Raw genomic sequence first — 25,180 nt, 5'->3', positions numbered from 1 at the left:
GGGGTAACTAGGAATAACAGTCACAAGCTGATAGAGAGCAGGTTCAGGCTAAACATCAGGAGGCATTACTTTACGGCTAGGGCAGCTAGGAGCTGGAATCAACTTCCAAGGGAAGTGGTGCTCGCTCCTACCTTGGGGGTCTTTAAGATGAGGCTGGATAGACACCCAACTGGGGTCATATGACCCCAGCATCCGTTCCTGCCCAAGGCAGGGGGTTGGGCTTGATGATCTGTTTAGGTCCCTTCCGACCCTAGCTATTATGATACTAATGATCATAATAATGTGCTGGTTGTGGCCAGCACATTTCAGTGATATTACATTAGAACATATATAGGAGATACTATATGCACCAGAATGCATACAATAACTAGGCTTGGCAGGATTCGATTTTTAATCAATAAACATCGATTTCTCCTGACACTCACAGATCAATGGAAAAAATATTTATGTCAGTAATCATGTAAATTTATAGAAAGGGGATATAAAAAAAAATTGAGGACAGAGATAAGGAAATCCAGGGTAGAGGGTGCCATGCATGTGTGTGCATGCATACACATAGAGAGACTGCTGCAGGCAACGTTGGGGGAGCCCCAGCTGTGCCATCCACACAGCTTGGGCAGCTGCTGCAGGAGAGGGGGCCATGCTGATAGGGCTATGCTGGGAGCCCAGTGCCTCTGGCCACTCACTCTGCCCAAGTCTCAGCTGGGAATTGGGTGCCAAACTCCCAGCGAGTCTAGCCTGGCCTCTGCTTGATCAGGTATGTTTTATGGATATTTACTTTTTATATTTTAACATGTGATTTTATAAAGCTTTTAACTGTATACTGTCATTACTGAATTGTCTGCCCCCCATGCCCCTAATTCCATGCAATCCTGAACATGGAAGTCAATAAAAAAAAAAAAAAAGAGAGAAATGCTTAAAAATAAACACTGATTTTAGCCATGAAAATTATTAAAAATGGAATTCTGCCAAGCCTAACAATAACATCACACACAGGAAAGCAAGATTAAAGTGGCTCTGAGTTCCTTTAAGCAACAGGGATATTTATTCACTTCTGCTACATGACAAACAGACAAGAGGTCTGCTTTAGTTAGGAAAGTGCCAGCTCATAGCAGCACACATCTGCTATAGAGTTCATGAACAGCATTGTGGGCACTTTCACACCTGCTCTGAGAGGGAGGAGGAGCAGTGCTTTAATTAGAGTGGCTCCAAGAGCCACTGTAATTAAAGCACCACAGCATCTCATGCATCAGTATCCCCATGCTTCAAAATGGCAGCAAGGGCACTTGAATTAAAGCTCATTCAATAAGTTTTAGTTCAAGCGCCCCTACTGCCACTTAGAAGCATGGGGACACTGATACACTAGATGTGGGAGGCTGCTGGAGCACAGTAATTACCACACTCCAACAGATTGGATTAATTGAGTCTGCTCAGCCACGCTGTAATTACAGCCTCTGTGCTCATGTACAGGCACCTTATATGATCTGGTTGCCCAAGATAACAGGAGACTGAACTAATGACCCAGAAGGATCCTTCCAGTCCTGAATTCTAATGAGCTGAATATAAAAGTTTAAATTCAACAAACAAATATATAATTTACTCCTTAATGCCTGTGATACATGGCATAGAGTGGTTTGATAACGGGGGAGTATCACTGCAAAACTCCCCCAAACAGTGAAAGGATTATGTAGAACAGTATCCCTTTTCCCCTGAAACTCTTTGCAGAGCCCATTTGGTAATACAGAGATTCTGGAGATGAAGAAAAGGAGAGGATAGGCTGGATGAGACATAGCTGCATCATCTGAGAAATCCACACAACTTCTGGCAAATGACCTACTCTGTGTTATTGCTTTCTCTCTCTGCCTTGCTTTTTCCAGTTAAATAGGTTCTGTTTCTGAATGAATTGGTTTTATTTGTTACTATGCTATACCAGGATGAGATAAAAATAGTATATTAGAAATGCATGATTAGAGTACATAATATTAAACATGAAATGCCCCAAATGTCATGCCAATTTCTTAGTCTATTTATATTTCATAAGTAGTATGCTAGTAAATCATCTATTTTTACTGGGGAAAAAAGACATCCATTATTCAGGTCCTTGTGGTTCTGTTTCACAACTCTAGATGACAGAGACACTTTTATAACAAGCCATACTTTCATAACAAGATGCACAGGATAGAAAAGATTACTTGATCAGAAGTTTCTTGAGGCTGTTCCTCAAGAAGAGGAGAGGACCACGTTAGTGATGCTTTTACAGAATTTGTGTGTGTTCATTTGAGTAAGAAACTGCACTTATCACCGTGCTCTGTACTCCATGTTGTTAGTCATTCCTTCATATCCTGTAAAGCCAGAAATGTTTACTGCTGGGATTTCCTCTTCATTTGTCTGTGGGAGAGGGTGAAGGAGAGTGAGTTTGGCCCCCTTGTCAAAGAAGCTGGTACTTCAGAACTGTAAAGTTGTGAAGGCTTTTAAGGACTACTGATTGCAAGGAGTTTTTATGAGAAGTCCCCTGGAGTTTGTGCTACTATCCTCCAATGATTTCCCCACCAAGTCCACTGTCACTAACCTTAATTTCTACTTCTTGTGACTTGCAGAGAAGTTTGTCCTTCAACAGAGGCTTTCACACTTGGGTAAACTAGAAAAAAAAGAGAACAGGCAAGGAAAATGCACACTGACTTTGCCTGACTTTCTCTTTTCTGTTTTCTAGCAGAGGAATAACAAGCAGTTTCTGTGCTCTGGGTGACAGCAAAGTCCAGGAGAGCAGCAGTAGCGTCAGCAGCAGTGTTAATGTCAATTCTTGCACTCCCTTGCTATGAGCACCCAGAGCTGTTCCCCTATCACTCACCCTTAACTACACTATAGTTTTCTAGCATTGCTATGTAGAAAGCTATTTGAACTATTATATCCTCCTTTAGCACCCTAACTTTCTGATTTTACTGTTCCTCTCAGGAAAGTTACCATCCTGTATATGACTATTATAACCACAAGTTATCTCCCTTTCTGCATATAATATTTATTGCTAGAATCAACTAAGAAAAACAAATTATCATATTTGTGGGATGAACTTTTAATGTGAAGACCATTGGTCATTAGCAGCAGTGACATGTCATTTTAAAAACAACACTAAAGCTAAATTAATGAATGTAATATCAAGGCTTATGCCAAAGTATTCCTCCAGTTTCAGCACACTGTACAAATAGCTTCTGGATATGTCATATGGCATTTCAATTCCATTTAAGTATTTCTTAATTACTTCTTCGAAATTGAAAGATTGAGTCACATTCTCTTTGCACCGGGATAAAGAACTACATAAGATTCAAAGCAAGCAAGAATCAAACTAAGAGTCTTTAGTCATCTCTTTAGATGCAGCATTTCTCAGAAATTGGGATTGGGCGGGGGGGTGGAACCCCCTTCCTTGCAGGCATACATGAAAATAGGCTTTTCTATTGTCCATTGGCCAACCAGGGGTATAGGAGATGCTTGGCCACCACCTCAATTTAAAGCAGTCTATTGGTATCTCAACTACATTTCCTGCACCATACTGAGTTGTGTCTCTAACATTCTGCAAGTCTGATCAATGGCTTGTTTTGGGGGACTAGGAGGGAATTTTTACCTTTTGACCCAAATTGTCAGGGATCAGGGAGGTGGGGGTCAACTTCCTCATAGCATTGTGAAGGCCTAGTCTAGTTTTAAAAAGGAAAAAGAATAGTTATGTTAATGTAGGGAGGTCATGAAGGAATGTTTTATTCTGTTTTATGCTGCTAGTGTCCAGGATGGATAAAAGCTAAAAAGGCAATCTTCCTGAAGTCAAGGAGCCCATGAAAAGGAAAAGATGATGATGCCTGAAGTCTTTACAGATGACTTCATACCCTCTACATCTCCCAGGGTGTGCAGATGAGGGGAAAGAGAAACTTAGTTTTAGGGGTAGACTGAAAGTCTACCCTGAGACATTAGTTAACTGATTTGGACCTTGTAATCTGGTTCTGGAACCTCTTAAACACCAGTATGAGAGATAAGGTTTCCAGATATAAACCTTCCCCATTAAGTTGATAAAGTTTCTGTGTGATGCTTAAATCCAGTCCCATGTCCATCTGTTGTCACTCTTTTCTACAGTAGTGTAAGAGTCATGTTATAGCTATGATGGTCCAAAATTATGCAAGAGGCAAGGATTTCAACTGTTTGTCCAATAAAATGATATCACTATAAGACATCCTTGCCTCTTATATTCTATGTCTGGATTCATTAAATTCAAGTTAAAGTATTATTTATAGGAGGACTCTATACAAAACACTTAAGTTGTAGTGAACTAGAATTTTGATTGGCAACAATTACTCAACTACCTGCATTTAAATACGATAAATATCAACCAACAATCCCCACTAAGATAAGGACATTCTTCAGGGATATTTATGGATGAAAATTTAGAAGTAGGAGATATGTTTTCTAATTTCTTATGCATCACATTTCACTGTATTAGCTTATATGCAATGCAACACGTCGAAGCATAATGTATTCCGCTGAAATAAGATTCACTTAATTCAGACTATGTAACATATTTGAGAATGTGATACAGATAAAAGATATTTTCTAAACAACTGATACAATGAGTCAAAACATACACCCTCTCTACCAACACAAAAAGGGGTAAAAGCTGCCTTAAAATAGCACCCAAGGATTTTCCTAACTTATTAGGATATTTCCCCCTGTACAATTTCCCCAAAAGTCTGTAGAAATTTGCTATTGTATTAAATCATTTTTGTATCTTTACATCACTTACTATGTGAGCAGTTATAGTCATTTCTGTTTTTTTTAAAAAGCACAGGATGTATATCAACACGTCATTCTGTAAACTGACTGTAGATATTCCTAAATACATTCTTTTCTATTACTGTTCTTCTTGTGGGAAGAGCGCTTGGCCAAATCCGAGCGGTCGCAAAGCTTTCTCTCATGCGTGGATGAGCTCTACCTGGCGCAAGAAGTTGACGGGCTGACAAGAGATAAAGCGCTGCTTGACCTGGTACAGGCTACAGGGGACGACCTAATCAGTGACCTAATGATCAAAGGGAAGCTGGGTGACAGTGGCCACGAGCTGATCATCTTCACCATCCGCCGTAAAGCTGGCAAGTCAGTCAGCAATACAGAAGTCCTCAACTTCAGGAGAGCTGACTTTGACAAGCTCAGGTGGTTTGTCAGTGAGGCCCTAAGAGACCACGACCCAAAGGGGAGGGGAGTTCAGGAAGAGTCATTGCTCCTCAAGGGAGCAATCCTGGATGCACAAGCTAAGTCTATCCTGTCTCCGAGGAAAGACAGCAAAAGGGCACAGCAGCCCTATTGGCTCTGTAGGGAACTAGCGGACCTCCTGCATCTAAAAAGAAAGACCTACAAAGGATGGAGGACTGGATCCAGCTCCAAGGCGGAATATTCTGCACTCGTTTGGACCTGCAGGGAGCAAGCCAGAAAAGCCAAGGCTGCAACTGAACTCCAACTAGCTACAAGTATCAAGGACAATAAAAAGTCCTTTTTTAGATATGTAGGGAGCCAGAGGAAAAGCAAGGACCCCTGCTAAACAAGATGGGACAACTGACAACTGATGCCCAGGAAAAAAACAACTTGCTAAATGGGTACTTTGCATCAGTTTTTCACCAGTCTCAAGTGGTGCCCCTGCCCATTACAGGACAGGAACACCTGGGTGAGGGTGATTCCTTGCCCTCCGTCTATGCTGACCTTGTGAAGGAACACCTTGAGAGGCTGGACACCTTCAAGTCAGCCAGCCCTGACAGTTTACACCCCAGGGTACTCAAGGAGCTGGCAAGCATCATAGCTCAGCCCCTGGCACAGTTCTTTGAGAGCTCCTGGTGCTCTGGTGAAGTGCCCGAAGACTGGAAGAAGGCCAATGTGGTGCCTATCTTCAAGAAAGGGAGGAAAGTGGATCCGGCAAACTACAGGCCCATCAGCCTGACCTATATCCTGGGGAAGGTCTTAGAAAAGATTAGCAAAGAAGCCATTCTTAACAGACTGGCCGATGGCAGCATCCTGAGGGATAGCCAGCACGGGCTTGTTGTGGGTAGGTCTTGCTTGACCAATCTTATTTCCTTTTACGACCAGGTGATCTATCACCTGGACAAGGGAGAAGAGATTGATGTCATATATCTTGACTTTAAAAAAGCCTTCCATCTGATATCCCATGATCACCTCTTAGCAAAACTGGCCAACTGTGGCTCAGGCTTCACCACGATCCACTGGCTGAGGAATTGACTCTGTGGTTGGACCCAGAGGGTGGTGGTTGACAGAAGTCAATCGTCATGGTGCCCTGTGACCAGTGGGGTCCCTCAAGGCTCTGTCCTTGAGCCAACACTATTCAACATCTTCATTAATGATGTGGACTTCATTATCAGAAGCAGACTGGCCAAGTTCACTGACAACACCAAAATTTGGGGTAAAGCATCCACACCTGAGGATAGGAGGGTGATCCAGGCTGACTTTGACAGGCTTAGGAAGTGGGCGGACAAGAACCTGATGGTGTCTAACACCAAAAAATGCAAGGTTCTCCACCTTGGGAAGAAAAACCCGCAGCGTGCTTATAGGCTTGGCAGTGCTATGTTGGCTAGCACTATGGACGAAAGGAACACAAGATGACAGTTGTCCACAAGATGAACATGAGCCTTCAATGTGATGCTGTGGCTAGTAAAGCGACCAAAACACTGCTTGCATCCATAGATGCTTCTCAAGCAAATCCCAGGATGTCATTCTCCCGTTGTACTCGGCCTTGGTAAGGCCACAGCTGAAGTACTGCATCCCGTTTTGGGCTCCACAATTCAAAAAGAATGTGAGAGAGTCCAGAGAAGAGCCACACGCATGATCAGAGGTCAGGAAAGCAGACCTTATGAAGAGATGCTGAGAGCCATGGGACTTTTCAGCCTGGAAAAGCGCAGGCTCAGGGGTGATCTGGTGGTTGCCTATAAGTTTATCAGGGATGCTCACCAGGATCTGGGGGCTGGACATAAGGAAGAACTTCTCTACAGTCTGAGCCCCCGAGGTCTGGAATAAACTGCCACCGGAGGTAGTTCAAGCACGTACTTTGAACACCTTCAAGAGAAATTTGGATGTTTATTTTGCTGGGATCCTATGACCCTTGCTGACTTCCTGCCCCTGGGGCAGGGGGCTGGACTCAATGATCTTCTGAGGTCCCTTCCAGTCCTAGTGTCTATGAAATCTATGAAATTTTACTCTGAGACCGTTATTCTGTATGTAGGCTCTTAGCCATATAATGGAAAATTATTTTTAACTGCAAAAATAAAACCTTGTCTTATAATTTTTCATTAGAGAGTGAAAATCTAGATAAATATAACTCTAAAAACCAGTACTGGTATGGAAGGCCTAATACCAGTGGATTTTCCTACTTAAATATCCCACCAGCATAAGCAAATGTCCACACGTCTGATGTAGGCAACCCCTGTGTTATTTCCCCTACTGTCTAGCCTCTGCAGTCACTGGAGCTGTACCATGTGTCAGCTTTAGTAGGTTGAATACTGGTCTCTTGAGACTAAAGCGATCTCAAACTTTAAACATAGCTGAGAGGCTCTTTTAGTAAACTTAAGCCACAGTATGTTCAGATGGTTCCTTTGGAGCCACCCCTCTGCAGTACCCAACAGATTAGAGGTACATCTGATAATCTAGCAATTGTGTGCCCTACACCCTAAAAGTCAGATATCCCAGGAGTGTGCAGTGGAATTTGTGCATATAGCATTTTAGCACCCAAAGCAGCAGCTGAGCTTTAGACCTTATACAAAATCACCGCCCCTCCTCCCCGCCATCCCCAACACCACTCACATACATCAAGAAAGAACAGGCAGATAGATTAAATTTCAAACTTGTAATCAACATTCGAAACCCGGGATTGTCAACTGGGGGTACACGTACCCTGGAGGTACTTCGGAAGGCCCTAGGGGGTAAGTGCAGGTGGGTGGGGATAGAGCACCAGCATGCACTGTCGTGCAGGTGCCGCCTGCTCCGTGTCCAGCTGTGCACCATCCCCACCCACCCCACTCCGCATCCAGCCACATGTCATTCCCACCTGCCCCCCCCCCCCCACTTGGCAACTGGGGGTACACTGCTCTGCATCCAGCCACCTGGGGGTACAATGATCAAAAAAGGTTGAAAACCCCTGTTCTAAAACTTTTGAGCAAGATACACATATCTACAAAAATCACATCTCAAACAGATCAAATTTTTAATTACTGATTGCTCACCAGGGTAGGACTTGTGTTTAATGACTGTTCCTCATGCATCATTTTGGGAGCCTCCCTCACCCCTATGAAAAGATCTACAAAAATGGTATTTTGAAGGAAAAAAGCCTGCACCCCCTAAATCTGGCTCATTATCATAGTATCATAGTAGCTAGGGTCAGGAGGGACCGGAACAGATCATCTAGCCTGACCCCCTGCCACAGGTAGGAATGAATGCTGGGCTCACAAGACCCCAGACAGGTGATCGTCCAACCTCCTCTTGAGTATACCCAAGGTAGGGGCAAGGACCACCTCCCTGAGAAGTCAGTTCCAGATTTTGGCCACCCTAACTGTAAAATATTGCCTTCTGATTTCTAACCTAAACCAGTCCTGGTTCCATCATGATGCAAACCCAATAGTCTGGGCACAGGCATCTTGGACAGCAGACTTCAGTTGCACGTTGGTTTTGGCTGAGGTGCAGGGGAAGGGTCATCAGCCTTTCATTGACACCTGAAGGGAGTTCGGGGAACATGTCAACAATTTTATTCCTGATAGCAAAACCAACTCCGTGGATACAGGGGTCATAGTCTGGTTTCCCATTCCAGAAGAAGGTGTACCCTCCACTGACCTTCTTCAGCTGTCCCTCCCCAGTGAGCCGGGTTTCACGGAGAGCAGCAATATCCATGTTGTGCCTCGCTAGGTCCTGAGCCACTTTGGCAGTTTGTCTTTCTGGGCGATCACTCTTTGGGTTGTAGATGAGCGCTCTCACATTCCAGGTTCTGAAGTTTAGCTTTTTCTTATTTCAACCTCAGGAATGGTGATCCTGCTAGGTGTGGTTTCCCAGCCAAGAGAGAGGGGACAACCTAAGTTTGGAGCACCTTTTATAGCCCCCTCCCCATTGGGGTAAGCAAAGAGTATCCTAAAAAGGACTGCTCAATCATGGATGCAGCTGCTGAAGGACAGCCCTATCCCGGCACAGGTGCCTGACGACCATCGTGCATCCGCCACCTGTATGCAGATTCTTGGCTGGGGGTCTCCAGGTATCACAGCCCTGCCCCTGTTGCCAATCCTCCATCGCCACACGGCTTTTGGATCGGCCGGAAGCCTGCACGTGGCATGTTTAGCACAGGGACTCCAGTATGCAGTCGGGCCCACATGGTCTTGGCAGTTGGTGGCCGGGTTCAGTGGCATGGTGAACCATGACGACTGGGGCCACTTCTCCATTGCAGCCTTCTTTTGCCTTCGCAACCGTTGGGGCCGCAGCCTTCCTCCACCTGCTCTGCCACTAAGGACTGCTCGGATCATTCTTTCTATGGAACCTCCCCCTTGACCTTGCCGCTCTGGGTGGCCCTATCAGAAGCGTAAGCTCCAGATAGCATCGCTCTCAGAGTCATTGGAGCGTGCAAGCCTCTCTATAATGACAAGGTGACGATCCTCAGAGAGGCAGAGTTGGATACAGAATGTGGCCAGCAGGGCAGATCATATGCCAACTTTAAGGTATGTCAGGGAGACTGCAGTAGGAACATGGCTGAGGAAAGGTATAAAAGCCAAGGATTCTTTTCACTTTGTTGGTTTCAATTGCTGAACTGGCCCTTTAAAGTTTTTGGCAGCTGGTATGAACTAACACCTGCAAGAAACCATTGAAGCATGCTGCTAATCTAGAACCGTCCTTCTTGAGTTGCACAGGACAGACACCAACTATAGCTAAGGACTCAGGTAACTCCTCAACTCATAGAACTAGACTTTAAGCATATACTGTAACTTCCATCATTAGATGCTCTGAAGAAACAACCTAATTAACCAAATAGTAGCATTATTTTCATGTTTTAATGAGATATAAATGTAAAAAAAGAGAAGGCACTCTGCTTCTTCAGTGTTCTGTAATTTGTTCTCCTGCTCAAGCTCTCCAAGTTTAGAAACAAACGTTTTAATGTGATGAGTGCCACACTGGAGAAAAGACTGAACCTCAGCAGCAGCTGTTCTGATACTGTGCTCCGAGATGTTGTTTTCTAAACATAATAAATAAAAGACTGAAATCCCAGACAAATCTTTGTGGGGGTGTATGATATTCTTACCAGCATTAGCCTTCTCCAGAAAGCTTTGGGAATGTAGGAACAAGTTACACATTAGCTTCTCGTTGAGCTTTGCTTTTATGGAGGCAGAGAAGAATCAGGATGCAACACAGGAGGTAAACTTCCATTGCATGATCCTACATACTTGGGCTGAAGTGCAATTTTCTCTTTTGACTCTGGATAGCACACTAAGAACCAGATTCTATTCCACCTGTTAGACATGTAAGGGAATTACATGACTAGAGTGGAATTCTATCCCACCATACTGGGTCCCCCTCCATGCTGCTTTCTGTGATTCTTAAGGATAAAATGACAGTGTGTTACCAAAGCAAGTGCATAATGGACTTTCAGAACCCAAACAAGATGAGATAAAAGAACTGTACTTCAGCACCAAAGTCTATTTAGGTAGAACAGAATCTGGTCATGCTAGCCATGGTAAGCATCTGGAAATGATACTCAGTAAGGGAGGTGCTCAACCATCAGCCTGAAGGCCACATCTGGCCCCTAGTGCTGTGTAATTCAGGTCACAGGGCTCCCCACAGTCCAGAGCACTAAATCAGGAGCCCAGTCCTGGCATACAGGGCTGGGCAGATGCAGTGGGACACCCAATCCTGATAGGCAGAGTCAGCACAAGGCCCTGGAGCCTGATTCCAGAGTGTGGGGGCAGCATGGAGTCCAATTCAGCTCATGGATTGGCCCCACTCCACTCAGCTGGCCCATGGGGACAAAAGACTGATTGCCATTGCAATCAGAAGTACTCTATAACACTATCAAATACAGTATGCACATTTTATTCCAAAATGAAGGAAGCAAGTTCAAAGAAATTTTCCCCACTAAAGACTGAACTGTGACTAACTCTGGTCTTTTGAATGGTATTATAGGGTGCAGAAAAACAAACCTAACAAATAAACACTTGACACCACAAACATAAGGGCATCAAAGTCAGTACATAGATTTCTTGTATAATGAAATCTACTATAGTGTGTCCAAGGAATGCTATGGGAGCACTAAAAAGGGGAGAAGAGAATTAATTGCAAGAGGATTGCACAATGCCTAATTCTGGTTGCAACAGAGCAAGATCACTAAAGTAAGACAGAGTGGATTTGTAATGATTTCATTTACTGATTGTGGGACAAGCATGTGGAAGCTCAAATAGATAACTGCAGTTGTAAGACACCATGTTATCCATGTGTGAGGCCATGAGATTTAGGATTTTGAAAAGGGGGAGGGGAGTACAGAAGGTATGGTGCACCATCAAACACAACATACATTTTTATCCAGATAAAAAGAAACTAAAATGCTAGGGGTCTAAGGGTATATTATTCAGTTTAAGATCAGCAAAAACAAATATAATTTCATTGGGACGTGCATCAATTTGCTATATCATATTATATATAAAAAATCCCACAACACACAAGGCAAACATCAAAATCAAAAGATGTTGTTTTATTTGTCCTGTTGTAAGTAGAATTAAATGTACAACTCTTGAAGGTTCATAAAATAAAAAAATCTAGCGTGGAGCATCCTGAGAGTACATCCTGAGCTTACTTTTCCATGCCTGAGTTAATCGGGGGGGGGGGGGCATTAGCTAGAGTTAAAAACAGTCTGCAGGGATATAAAGTAGGAGCTACATTACCAGGAGCAGCTAACAGATGGTCAATGACAAGCAGCTGGTCTTAAATGTGGGGTGGACCAGGCATCACAGGGGGAGAAGTGAGGGGTGGAAAGTCCAACAGCACCATGTCCCACTCTCCCTTGATCTGCTTCTGTGGCTGCTTACAGATGTGACACCCCTACCCCCCCCCTCAAAAAAAAACAACAATAACAAACCAACAGTGTTTTTACTTTCAGCTTGGCACATCCCCACACTGTGCAAAGCACATGGCCGGAAGAGACATAACATTAGTTTGACCAGCCTTGCACAATGTCTGTATAGATCACACACTTCAGTGGGGCTTTTTGGCATTTTTATTTCAAGTTGATTCAATCAACTATTAGATAAAAGTGCCAAAAGGCCCCACTGAAGCGCCTGATCTATACAGATGCTGGGGAGCCAGGTCAAACTGATACACTTCCTGCTCCAGTAAAGCTCTTTTTTTTTCAGGTCTATCAAGTAGGCTGTGTGGGACTTACACTATCATCATAAAGGGCAGTAAGCTTCAGCTGGAGATGAGCAAACACTGATGCCCAAAACAATCTTCTAGTTGTAAAAAGTTCAGGGATGAATAGCTCTAGGGCAGTCTGTTGTCAACTCTACTAAAAAGGTATAGTGCTGTTGATTTATTTGAAAAATGGCATATTGCCCTCTTGTCAAGTCAGGAAAGAATCGCAAGTTTTATTTGTTATAGATGTGTGTGGAGAAGGAAAGAATTACAGGACATTTTTCTGAAAACTTTCCTTGGTACAACACACAAAAAAGAACATTCTGCGGTTGCATGCTTAGCAGACTCTGATGATGTTCTTGTAGCTGTATTAAATAATTCTGACATGAGCCATTTTATGTACAACAGTAATAAACAACTATGAAATTATGAAAACTATTGATAAAAAAACAAAACTAGAAGCCTGTTTACATTACGCATTCACAAGCAAAGACAGAGTTAATGCTATATCACAGCTGATCTAACACCCCTATCTTTTCAGCTACACTAATCCTATTAAAGTGTTTGTTAAACCACTGTCTTTATTCAGTGCTGCCATACATATAGGGATGCCAACTCTGACTGAAGCTTTTCCAGGAGATTTTTGTTTTTTCACCAAAAACCCTTGACGACAATGCATTCCGCTGTAACCGTGTCAATTTTGCAAAGCTAATTTTTTAATGCATTTTCTTTGCACCATTCACTGTTCAAACAGCAAAAAATACCCTTTCTTTTTCACTTCATCACTATTTAAATCTCCTGAATCTCCCAGATTGCTTTCAATAGTCACTGGGGGATCAACATCGATTCTGGTAGACTCCTGGCCGATCCGGGAGGGTTGGCAACCCTACCTACATATCACTATATATTTTTTACACTAGTACTTTATTTCTGTTGAAATACATAACTTTTTATCATAAAGAATAAAGTGATGAAAAAAAAAAACTTAAAGGAAAGTGAGCAATAGTTTTGAGAGTTGTGAACAGCTTTCAGTGATTTTTTTTCAGTGCTTTCTTTATTTTGAAGGGGTACTTATACCAGGAATACTATAGTTAAGAAGGCAAATTCTATGACTGTGTGTACATCATAATAACCATCATCATGTAGTAAACCTTTAAGGTGAAAGTAACTGCAGTTAATTTTATTACAATATACACCCCACACACATGGGTTCCAAACTAGGTAATAAAAGAATATTTGTTAAAATGAAAAGTAACTGCTTTATTTGAAACCTACACATGCAAAACCAAAGGAAAAAGTAATTTTGGTTGCAACTGGTGGAGAGACTTTGAATGGTTTTTTTCGTTATAAAAGTAACCATTTTCCAAAATGTTTTATTGTGGGGGGAGGGGGAATTGGTCAGATGTTTAATTTTCATGAAACTTGTGCATTTTTTTCTGATATTCTTGAATTGTTGGGAAAAAACTTTGAAATTACCATTTTTCATAAGTATTTCAAATTTAAAGCATCTCACTTTTAAAAAAATTAATGCATCTAGTTCTACCACATCAGAACAAAAACACTTTTTTCTGCAAAAGAAGGAAGTATTTTTCCATCAGCTTTAGTGTTTGCATTAAATCATGGGCAATTAGTGCCATCTCAATCAGAGGGGGCCCATGCCCCCCCCCAGTGACCAGTCAGTGACCGGGGGGGTCCCCCCATAGCCAAATCTCACTGATGGGGGGGTCCCCCCACAGCCCATCACAAAATGGCCACAGCGCTCCTAATCCCCAGCTGGCACTCACGGGGGGGGGGGGCCACCAGTGCTCCCGCCTGCCCCCCTGCCCATTGCTTAAGTGGCGAGCACAGCTTGTCAGGGGGTGTACTGGCTCTCAGGGGATGCATGTGCACCCCCATGCGCCCCCCTACGTGCCGCCACTGCATTAAATACACCTTTCTTCTTAAGGATGAGTGAACTCAGTTTTAGCACAATGAGTAGGATCAAGTTCATTTGCATAGCACTGAACTTTTTCCCGGGTAGGCATAGTAAAATATACTAAGAATAAAATAATTTTAAAATATCACCAGCAAATTGAATGGCTGGATTACGCATCTTTCATACAGATGTCTTGTATACAAACCTTACACCACCTATACAAACAAACCATCCAACCAAACCACATACACCTAACAAAAATCTCACTAAACTATTGTGTTCCAGTCACCTGACTTTGAAAATGTCCTAACTATGAATGAATAGCCTTCATTAACCTCTAAATCCATCATTAAAGGAACACTTTCTAACCTGATTATGACTAATGAGAGTACATATTCTGAATCAAATCAGACTGCCAACTTACTAGCTATTTAAGTAAAAACAATTTTCCAAGCAGCTCTGTTTAAAGTACTGAAGAAATATCAGTAATCGGCCTGATACAAAGCCCATTCAGGTCAAAGGGAGTGGACTGGCATAATCTGCAGTTAATCATTTTCAATAATTTGATAAATTACATTTAGTCATTTCCCCTCCACACTCCTTAGTAATTAGCTCGCTAAACACACATGGAATTTATACTTTTGCTTAAGTACACATGTTTTTATAAAAAGACACTTGGAAGCATTTCAAACAATATTTTTCTGTTTAAAAAATGTCTATTCCACTCAATGCAAGGGTACGTGCATATAGCATGTGAGTGCGCACACACACGCGAATCCCTTTTCTAAGAAGTTGCAGTTGAAAATCTACCTCATATCCACAGGCAAACCTACTGAACACACAAAAAACAATATTATCCGAGAGGTTATAGCTATCAGTATATGATCAATAAAAGACCCCGGCTACAGAAGAAAACATTTGTGCTGTGTTTATCCAGATATACATTCTTTGGCAAATGGTAGATTGAGAAAAGTAATTTAGAATATTGGAATAGTATTACCTAGAAAACACATTATACTTTCTCCAGTTATCATTTTACTAGATTTATTTATGCTAAGGAGCTACTTAGTCAACACTGACATATGACATCCTCTATAGTCCAGATGCAGCACAGATATTTTAAGAATGCCTTTCCCCTAAAAGTTGCCCCAATTCCCACTTAGAGAGAACATCTCTAATGATCAGTCAGCACATATATTCAATCCCTACCCCTGCTGAAACTGCCAACAGGCTTCCAAAAACTGGCAGCTGTGATATGGACACTTTACTATTGAAAATATGAGTGAAAAACTTGCACAGTTTCACTCCAACCTTTCCAGTCATTCTTTGACTGTATTTGGAGAATCTTGCCTTCCTGACTTTGATTTGTTAGGGTCTCGGAGGGCTCCATCACTGGTTCTTTTTCTTCTTTTTGCAGTATTATAACAGTGCAGTGATTTCTCCAATGAGTCAGTTAACAAATCTTCAAGTAAATGATTCCCAGATTTGAATTCCTCATCTCTTCCATACTGTTTACTCCTGTTCCTTAAACTGTGAAATCTCTCTTAAAATGTTTATTCTTCCATCAGTTAGAAGAAAAAAGAACCCAAGCTCCACTTACCTTTATTCCGTTGCTTCATAGATATGCAGTTTCTAACTCTTCCTGTTTAAGACCGTGCCTGCATCTCATTTCTGTTCTACTCTATTCCATGTTCTACCACTTCCATTTACTGGATGGTCCCATTAGACAAAATAGTTTGAGAGCTAATGAATAAGAGACTTCCACTGTAATCCAAGGGAACTGCATTAGTTTATGCCAGGACTGAATTTAGCCCTGTGCTTTTTCTGTACTCTGTGCTGTCCCCTGTTCCTAAAATCCTCCATGTATCACATGATCCATCTATGATAGGTGGGATGTTCAAAGTACCTGCATCATTTTAGGCCCCATTATCTTTCCTTGGGACTTGTGCAGACTTAGACATCTTAGAAAATCCCACCCAGTATTTATGAGACATGTCCTGTCTAGTATTTAAAATCCATATCAGATCACACACCCTCATTCATCACTTTCAGAAAAATCTGTATCACCACCCTCCACTCTGACTTTCATTCCAGACAGTGTACCAAATACATAAAAATGAATTTAAAGCTAACTCCAAAGAGATATAATTTTAGGTCCACACTATATAATACTAAAAATAGTCTTAGGGTCTTAATCTATTCTAACCTTTGTTTCTCTGTATGACATCCTACCACAGTTAATTTTGTGTTATCTACTCCTAGTTATCACCATGTAAGATCATACAATCTCAAAGTGTTTAGCTGTCTGTAAAGTATCATGTATATTCTATTGTTTTATACATTATAAATAACAGAGCAACCAGTTTTATTAGAGATGCTTAAGAAAATCTTTCATGATCACCAATGTATATACCATATTATCTGATTGTTATATCATGTTATCACATTAGTTGGAGAACACACAAATGTAAAACAGTGTTAAAGTATATAAATACAGAGTTGGCATAACTAAGGAAATACCTAGAAGACCTGGTCCTACATCTTGGTTTCCTACATTTACAGTAAAATAAGATCTTGCTGGACAGGATCATCTGTTGCTTGACCATTGCTGATTGACTAGCATCTAATTGTTGATTCTCAACCAGAATATCCCCAGATCCTTTGACGGGTGTTGCAAGGTATGAGGAGATTCGCGAGGTGTGAGGAGATAAACAGGTAAACTCAAGCTCAGGCTGCCTGCCCCATCCTCCACCCCTCACTGCCAGCCCCTCTACAAGGAAGCAGATGCTATCATATATAGATTTATTTTTTTAACTGGGTACCATTCTAGTCACAAAAAAGTTATGGAGGGGTGCCAAAAAGTTGGGGACCGCTAATCTAATTCCCTGCCACATGATGCTCAGTGTATCCAGAAGACTGACCACAGCTAACACGTGTTGCTGTAGCAAGCAATGATTTTGTAAAATACATTAATTAAATTGCACTACACATCCTAAATGTAAGAATCCTTAAAAGCACATCAAGCTGTGAGAATAGCTTGCTTGCATAATCACACCTTCTAGTCACTATCATCTCCATCTTCCCACCATATTCAATCTTCTTTACTTACGACTCATGTTAATTTAAATCACAGATTCAGAGCATGAAAAGTGGAAAAAAAAATGCTCAACTGCATCAAAGCTCTAATCAGTGAAGCGAAGCTTGATGTCAAGAGAGAAAGTCTGCAAGAGAGCTATTTGCAACTAGGTTGGCCTAGCTCAAGTTACAGCTGCAAGGGAATAGTTGTGATTTGCTTTGCTGAGGGTCCTTATGCTAATGGAGCATCATGAATAGCTGCCACACTTCTTCTCCATCCCTCTTGTGATCCCTTATTCTGGGACTACAAAGGACAGCTCATAGAGGATCTGGCCTCTGTAAGATAGTGACAAGTATCAATTAGCTATAGCTTAGGAAGTTTTATGCATATCTGATTTAATTGCAAATGTACCTTATCTCTGTAAGGTATATCCACCAGTAGAGAGTTTATGCTCTACTGGCCCTTTTCCATTTCCTTTGGACTTAAAACAGAAAATCCAGCAAAGTGTTTTATTATATGGTTATACTACACTTAGTACAGGTCCTTGATCTAGACTGGGACTACTGGGTGCAACTAGAATCCAAGGAAATAATAGGAAAATCATGAGAAAAATCAGAGAGAGAAGCCCACATTGGCAAATATCACCAATGAACCAAATCTCAGGAAATCCCAGCGCACAGTGATCCACAAGATCACTGAAGACATAAGACCATTATTTAGAAGGGATTCTGGATTCTTATTCTACTACCTGGACTAGCTTTTATCACCCTTATGCCCCTCAAAGGGTTAACTGTTTGTTAAATCTTCAACACGTTCACCTCAGAAATGCCTGCTCTCCCTATCCTTCCTCCTCCTTTCCTCATCCTTTGCACTTAAATTACTTTACTCCTTTCCACTTAGTACTGCTGCCCTCTCCAACTCCATTCATAGAATCTGACAAGTAGGCTATAGCAGCATATGAAAGCCTGTCTTTCTGAATGAGTTAGTGTTAAAATGCCACCCCATCCTATTTTCTGCCTGACTATGGACTAACACAGTTAACTACCTCTCCTTAGAAAGGAATCTTTGACACACATTATATACAGCTGATATCCAGTTAAGCCCTTATACCCATTAGAAAGCGTAAGTCCAATATCTCTCAGTAGTAGTTAAAGGGTTAATAAAGTGGTATACATCCAGTACTACAAGCAAAAGGGGCACTTATCCAAAAAAAACATTGGCTCATGAAAAACATGTGAACAGCCATCAAGTTTATAGAAAAGAAAGTCATCTAAAGGGGTATGAACACCCATTTCATATTCATTTCAGCCCTTTATCCTTAGGATCATAGGAAAATAGGGTTGGAAGGAACTTCATGAGGTCATCTAGTCCACCCCCTACTCACGGCATGATCATCCCTAACTAAACCATCCCAGTCAAGTGTCTAACCTGCTCTTGAAATTTTCCAGGGGTGGAGATTTCACAAATTCTCTAGGTAGCCAATGCTTAGCCAGAAAACTCTTCCTAATCTCCAATCTGAACTTCCTCTGCTACAGCTTGAGGCCATTGTTCCTAGTCCTGTTCCCTATAGCCACAGATACTCTTTAGAATCTCCCTTCAGCGCCTTGAAGATTTTTCTCAAATCCCTCTTCAGTCTTCTCTTCTCCAGACTAAATAAACCTAGTTCTTTGAGCTTTTCATCATAAAGTTATGTTTCCCAGACCACTAATCATTTCTGTCACTCTCCACTTGACTTTTTCCAAGCTCTCCACATCTTTTTTTGAAGCGTGGGGCCCAAAACTTGACAGAGTACTCCAGATGAGGCTTTGAAAAATATCAGTCTAACTAGTAGAAGTTTCTAAGTCTTCACCTAGCCGGCTCGGGCGTCTTCTAATTTTCAACAGTACCAAACAATGAGCAGATCCTATCGTATTGTTCAGGAATTTGGAACACCCCTTCACTTATTTAGCTCCCTATGTATACTCATTTTAGTTGAACAGTTTTTGATAGATGTCATCCCATTTCTAAACACAATACACATGGCCATTTCTTTTTGTATTTGTTCTCCCAGTAGTCAGATCATACCGTACTGATGGAGGGCGAACAGTCCATGGGCCAGCATGAATCTGAAGACGGTTGCTGAGTTATCAACTATTATCTGCCTACAGCTGTGCCTCTATCCCTTTACAATGTCATACCATGCCTAATCAGGGAATGAGCAGTGCTTTCAAATATTTGTGTGCCACAGCAGTCAACAGCCTTAAAAGCAAAGCAGTAGCCAGCAACAAGTGACACTCGCAGCATTGTAGGTCACTATAGGATCCATAGTCAGAAGTGGGTGCAGTGACAGTTCCAGGCTTTACCATTTGCACTGTATATCAGGAGAAGGAAATACCCACCCGAGTGTTATTTGGGAATTATTTAAATTCAGAACCAAGAAATATTCAGTGTTATGCTACCATCAAATCCAACGCACAACACCAACTTCATCTTTGTAAAAAATACAGGGTTGATCTTATGACGAAGCACAATTAGATATTCATGCCCTCGGAGGGATAGTGATTAAGAAAGCCACTGTCATACACACAGAATAGAGAGACGCTTATGGAATATATTACAAGTAAGGCCCACAGGGACTTGTCAAAGCAAGAATTAAACCGCTATCTATTTCCCAATATGAGGAGCTTTTGGGATAAGACAGTATGTCAAAAATGATAGCAGGATCAAAATGATTCTAGTAACCCAGTGGCCTTTCAGGGACTCAAAAGGGAATGATGTGGCTAGCATCTCTGCCAGGGCACCTTTGACTTCTCAGCCCAAATAAGCAGGTACCCACTCACATCTAATCAACTGTGAATAGCTTATAGTGCAAAAATAGGAATGCTGTGGTACGAGATTTAGCCTTACTACAAAATAAATATTCAAAGGAGTGACTGGTTTCTAGCAACACATCTAGCAAAAATCCAAGCAAAAGATAGTCTTATGTTTAGTTGCTAAATACTAGTTCTTCTGCTGTAAAATTCTTGTTAGGTGGCAGAGAACAGGAAGGAAAAGTGATTTTTAAGCTGACATCTTTACTAGATCTGGAAGGAAATATATTCACGTACAATATGAGATAATTAATGCCATCCCACATCTTTTCTCCAAATTTACTGAATGGCTTCCATGAAAAGAGGGGAAAGGGATACAGAAAATAAGTGCTTTTCCACACCAAGTTCTATATTTGTTTCCAAAATAAGAGGAAAATAAATCCAAATAAATAGCTCTGGCTCTAAACCCAATCTCCTGTTTGAATACTCAGTAAAGTGAACCAGCTTTCTGACTCAGATCTCCTTATTAATCCAGTTCAATAGAGACTGAAGTGTTACCATCTGGAAAAAGTTGTTAGCATGCCAATGACATGCATGAAAAGAACTGATGGTTTCAGTACAGATTCAAGCAGACAGGTGTCCCCCTTAAAAAAAGCTATCATCATACTTGGTGCTTAATGTTTTCTTGCTCTCTGTTGTAACAGTGATCCCAAGAACTGAATACGAATAGAAACTAAACTGCTTTCTGAACGTTATAGGTGGTTTCTGCAGGTTGGAGAAGACATATATTGCGTGGTTGCCAATGTTGTGCTGTTCCTATGCTGTGGATAACTAGAGGTCTTAGTCTTCAAGGTTATCTAGCAATCCTACACCTTTATGCCAGCATTATATTTATGAAAAATAAATGTTTAAAGATAAATCATATTTTTAAAGTGCGTTCAAAAATACTTCTCTGTCTATCCAAAAAGAAAGATTCAAAAAAGATTGATACAGGTAATGAAAACATATTTCTGTTACATCTGATACAAGCTTTTAACTGATATAGTTCAGTACATAAGACAACTACCTAGGGATTAGAAAAATACTTCCATAGTAGATTTTTGGGTTTCCTGTTCCTTTCTTTAAAGGATCTTTTGCTAGGAACTGTAAATGATAGGCTACAGGAGGTCCCTTACTGTGTTTGGGTAGACTAAGACAATAACTGGCAATCACCTTTGTCAACCTTTTAATCTGCATTGATCAGGTAGAGACATGTTTTCTATGTAATAAGTTTTTGCAGAGCTACCATGTCTAGTCTAGTTGCTCCTTTTTCTTCCTTCATGCTCTCAAAAAACCAGGGCATTTCCCAGCCAGATGATTTCTGTCACTAAGAGACAGGAGGGGAGTGAGATTTTTCTGTACATTTACCAGCTATTTAAAAAATTAACATTTTTGTGTAACCTAGTCAGACTTCTAGCATGCTGTCTGGAAAAAGACACCACTAACCAAGCAGACATATTTGCAGTTACCTCACTCACATATTTGTAATCACTCGTCATCATAGACACCTTCCTTTGGCACAGACTTGTCCCCTAAACACAGATGGACACAGCAGCATGCTTACTTTTCCCAATATCCTTCCTGCATCCACTTGTTGTAACTTCACTGCCCTTTACAATGCAGAGATGGAGGGAAGAGATCCATACAATACTGAAGGACTTAATTTTAAATCCACCCCCTTACTTTTTCCCATTGCTCAGCATCAAAATGAAACTAATGTTAAGCCTGAGGCAAATGCTGGGGGGCTACAGTAAGGACACAGACACTCTTTAATCACTTGTTTCTTAAATCTTATGTTATTTCCAAGAAAAAATACTCTGTTAGAAAGAGTGTAGTTTTACTGTACATGGGAGAAACAATTCCTGTGGTCTGCTTGCCTAACAAAGATTTCTGTATCTCCGCTAACCTCCATTATTCCTGGTCTACTACACTGACTTTATGAACTGAATAAAATGGTATTTTCACCACAACAAGACATTACCACCTAAGTTAATGCACTACCCACAGCAGTGCCAGCCACATCCCACTTGCTTAGGAGCAAAACCCACAATTCCTTTCTCACCATGCTTGACATTGCCTAAGTTTCTTCAAAGGGGGGAAACAAATAGCTTCCCCTGCCCTGCAACCCTTTAAAGGTAGATAATATTTCATTAACATATTGAGGATGACAGTTCCAATCAGAGGGAAGGCAAATCTAAAAATGAACGACTCCAGCCAGGAATGAAACAGGCGGGTTTTTTTTTTTCTCCTCTGGGAGGAAGAGACCTGGCAGCTCTGGGTCAGGGAACCGGGGAGCGCCTGGGTTTCAGAAGTGGTTTTTGTCCTGGACAAGTCAGGAGAGGTTTGAAAGCGGAGGGTGAAAGGGGTGGGTGGATCAGCCTGTCTTATTTGATCTTATTTTGCAAATGCAAATCCGCCAAGCCAAGTCTCGGAGGAGAAGCCCGGGAATCAGCAGCAAAGTCGCCCCTTCCAAATAAGGAGGGCGGCGAGGCTGGTGGGACTCCAGGAGTCCTCTCCCACTTTCATCTGCCGACATGAGACATTACAGGCGGCTCTGGGGCGCGGGCCGGGCAGGATACCCGCGCGCTCTGCTCCTGCGTCTGGAGGGATCCCAGCCCTCACGACGAGCGGAGCTCTCTGCCCTGCCCTGCCCGGGCTCCGGGAAGGGAGGAGCCGAGCCCCGGGGTCTTACCTGCGTGCCTGGCGGTGGTGAAGAGCCGGGGCACCTGCCCTGCCGCCCGCTCCCGCGAGGAGGCGGCGGCGGCGGCGGCGGTGGCCGCGGCGCGGGGCTGCAGCTCCAGGGAGGCGGAGGCGAGCAGGGCGCTGCCGCTGTAGCGCCGCGCGATCACCCTGTCCCGGGGCCGCGGCCGGGGCCGGGGCGGCTGCGGGCTGCTGCCGCCGTCGCCCATCGCCTGCACAAGGAGGGGCGGGAGAGGCCCGCGCTCCGCGCCCGCCGCCTGCAGCTCCGCGCTGCCCCCGGCCCCCGGCGGCGGCGCGGCCCCGGCGAGCAGCAGGAAGACGATGACGGGCAGCGCGTGGCACCGCTTGGCCCCTGGCATCGCTCCGGCTCTGGGGGGGGGACAGAGAGAGAGCGCGGGGCGCTTAGCTCCGGCCCGGGCCCTCCCCCGCCCCCGGCCCGCGGCTCATGTTGGGCCAGGGGGGCTGCGCGCTGCTGCCTGCCCCGGGGCTGGCCTCGCTCCTCGCCGCCGATGCGCGCTGCTGGCCGCGGAGTCCCTGTCCGGCCCGCTCCGCGCCCGTCTCCTCCGGGGCGCCTGCTGCACGGGGCGGGGGGAGGGCAGGGCAGGGCAGGGCAGGGGAGGGGACGAGACGAGCCAAGCGGCGCACATGACAAGCCGAGGCTTTGTTGGGGATTGCCTGCCTCCCCCCACCCCCATGTCAGCGCTCCTCGGGGCTTTGATTCACTCGGGCCAGTCAGCCCAAGTTTCCCCTCGGAGCTGGGCGCCAGGCGCCGGGGCGGCATCTTCTCAGGAGCGGGCTTTCCCCGAGTCGGGGCTGCCTCGCGGGAGGGGCCGGCGGGCGGCGCCGGGCAGAGCCCCCGGGCAGCGCGCGCTTCAGCCTCCCCCTGCCCCGAGCCCTCAGCTGGGGCAACTTCCCACAGGTGTTAGGACATATGTATGTCCCCTAAAACCTCTGGGAAGTTCCCCCAGCTAAAGGATAAAGCTAACGGGTATCTATCTATCTATCTATCTATCTATCTATCTATCTATCTATCTATCTATCTATCTATCTATCTATCGTCCTACCACAGTCTTCCTCAAACAGGGCAAACCTGTCTCTACACACACATACACACACACTTGCCCTGTTTGAAGAAGATGGTGGTAGGCGCGGTCTTTTTAACTTGCTTTATCAAGTCGTGGTAAAGATAAAGGTCCCCCCCCCCAGCACATTATCCCTGGCTAACACCTTCGTGGAGCTGAGAGGGATTTCATTCTCAGGAGTCTTTGGGGTGGGCTTTTTGACAAGGACAGTTTAACGTCCCGCCGTGGTGCTGGGCTGGGCCCGACCCTGAACACCCCCTGGTTCAAGCTATTCTAAGCAGAGCCAGCAATTAGGTCGGGGGGGGGGGGAGGGGGATGTCACTTGTCAGCCAGATTTCTGTTTGCATCTGTTGCAACTCCTTTGTGTTAGTAGAGCCATCAGGCTATCCCTTCCCTCCCCCCGCAGTGTTTCAAGACTCCCAGTCCTTCCCCACCGCTTGTTGCAGCTGACCAGCTCTGGGAGTGCATTAGGAACGGATTTAGCTTCTCATTCAATGCTGTCCAGTGCAAATCGAGTGGTAGTAAAGCCCAGCAAAATTAAATGAATGAATGAAGACATCCAACCCCCACCCCTTCTCAGCTGCTACATTTAAGGTCTTGCTTTCAGAGAGAGCTGCAGCAGCCTAAACCTCTACACAGCCCCTAAACAGAGGAGGGGGAGCTTACCTTGAAAGAGAGCAAGATCTGTTTCAGTCCTGGTCTACGAGATTTTCTTTCTTCGGGCAAGACAGCCTGTCTCCTCCCACTAAAGACTTCTGTCTTAGGAGAGTGAGTGCAAAACGAGTCCCACGTTGAACAACCATACACCTGTCTTATATAGTTCAGACGGGCTATTCATTTGAGTGCTATCGACTTCAGGTGGGTGGCAGTCAATGAAGACATCCTGGGTAATCTCTCTTCAGCTCCGCTAAGTTCTTTGTGACAATCTTCCTTCTCACAACGTGTCCCCCAGCGGATGACAATTGAAAGCCATCAATTGAGGTGGCTCAGATCTATTTGTGAAATTAGGTTTCCCTGCAGATTAGGAGATGCTTGCTAATACAACCACAAGCTCAAGAGATGAGAGTATTTTTGAACTTGGTGGAATTCCACTGCACATATATTAATTCTTTGGAGGAGGAAATACAGTACAACAACTGATTTTTCTCAGGAGCCATCAGAAAAAGAAGAGTTTGCT

General features: G+C 43.4%; 1 protein-coding gene across 2 annotated transcripts in view; it reads right to left on the bottom strand.

Moving 5' to 3' along the window:
* ALKAL1 (ALK and LTK ligand 1) overlaps positions 1 to 23,558 on the bottom strand; it is a 64,363-nt gene extending 40,805 nt beyond the window's left edge. The window contains exon 1 of one of the 2 annotated variants that reach the window (XM_059723479.1): positions 22,914 to 23,558. In XM_059723479.1, coding sequence (XP_059579462.1) covers positions 22,914 to 23,280 — 367 coding nt within the window. In that variant the 5' untranslated portion in view covers positions 23,281 to 23,558. The remainder of the gene's footprint in view (positions 1 to 22,913) is intronic. The other variant, XM_059723478.1, reaches the window with a different exon arrangement.
* Between the last annotated feature and the right edge of the window lie 1,622 nt (positions 23,559 to 25,180).

This window comes from Alligator mississippiensis, chromosome 3 (assembly GCF_030867095.1).
Source record: "Alligator mississippiensis isolate rAllMis1 chromosome 3, rAllMis1, whole genome shotgun sequence".
Lineage (NCBI taxonomy): Eukaryota > Metazoa > Chordata > Crocodylia > Alligatoridae > Alligator > Alligator mississippiensis.
This window is presented reverse-complemented; position numbering and strand designations above follow the sequence as displayed.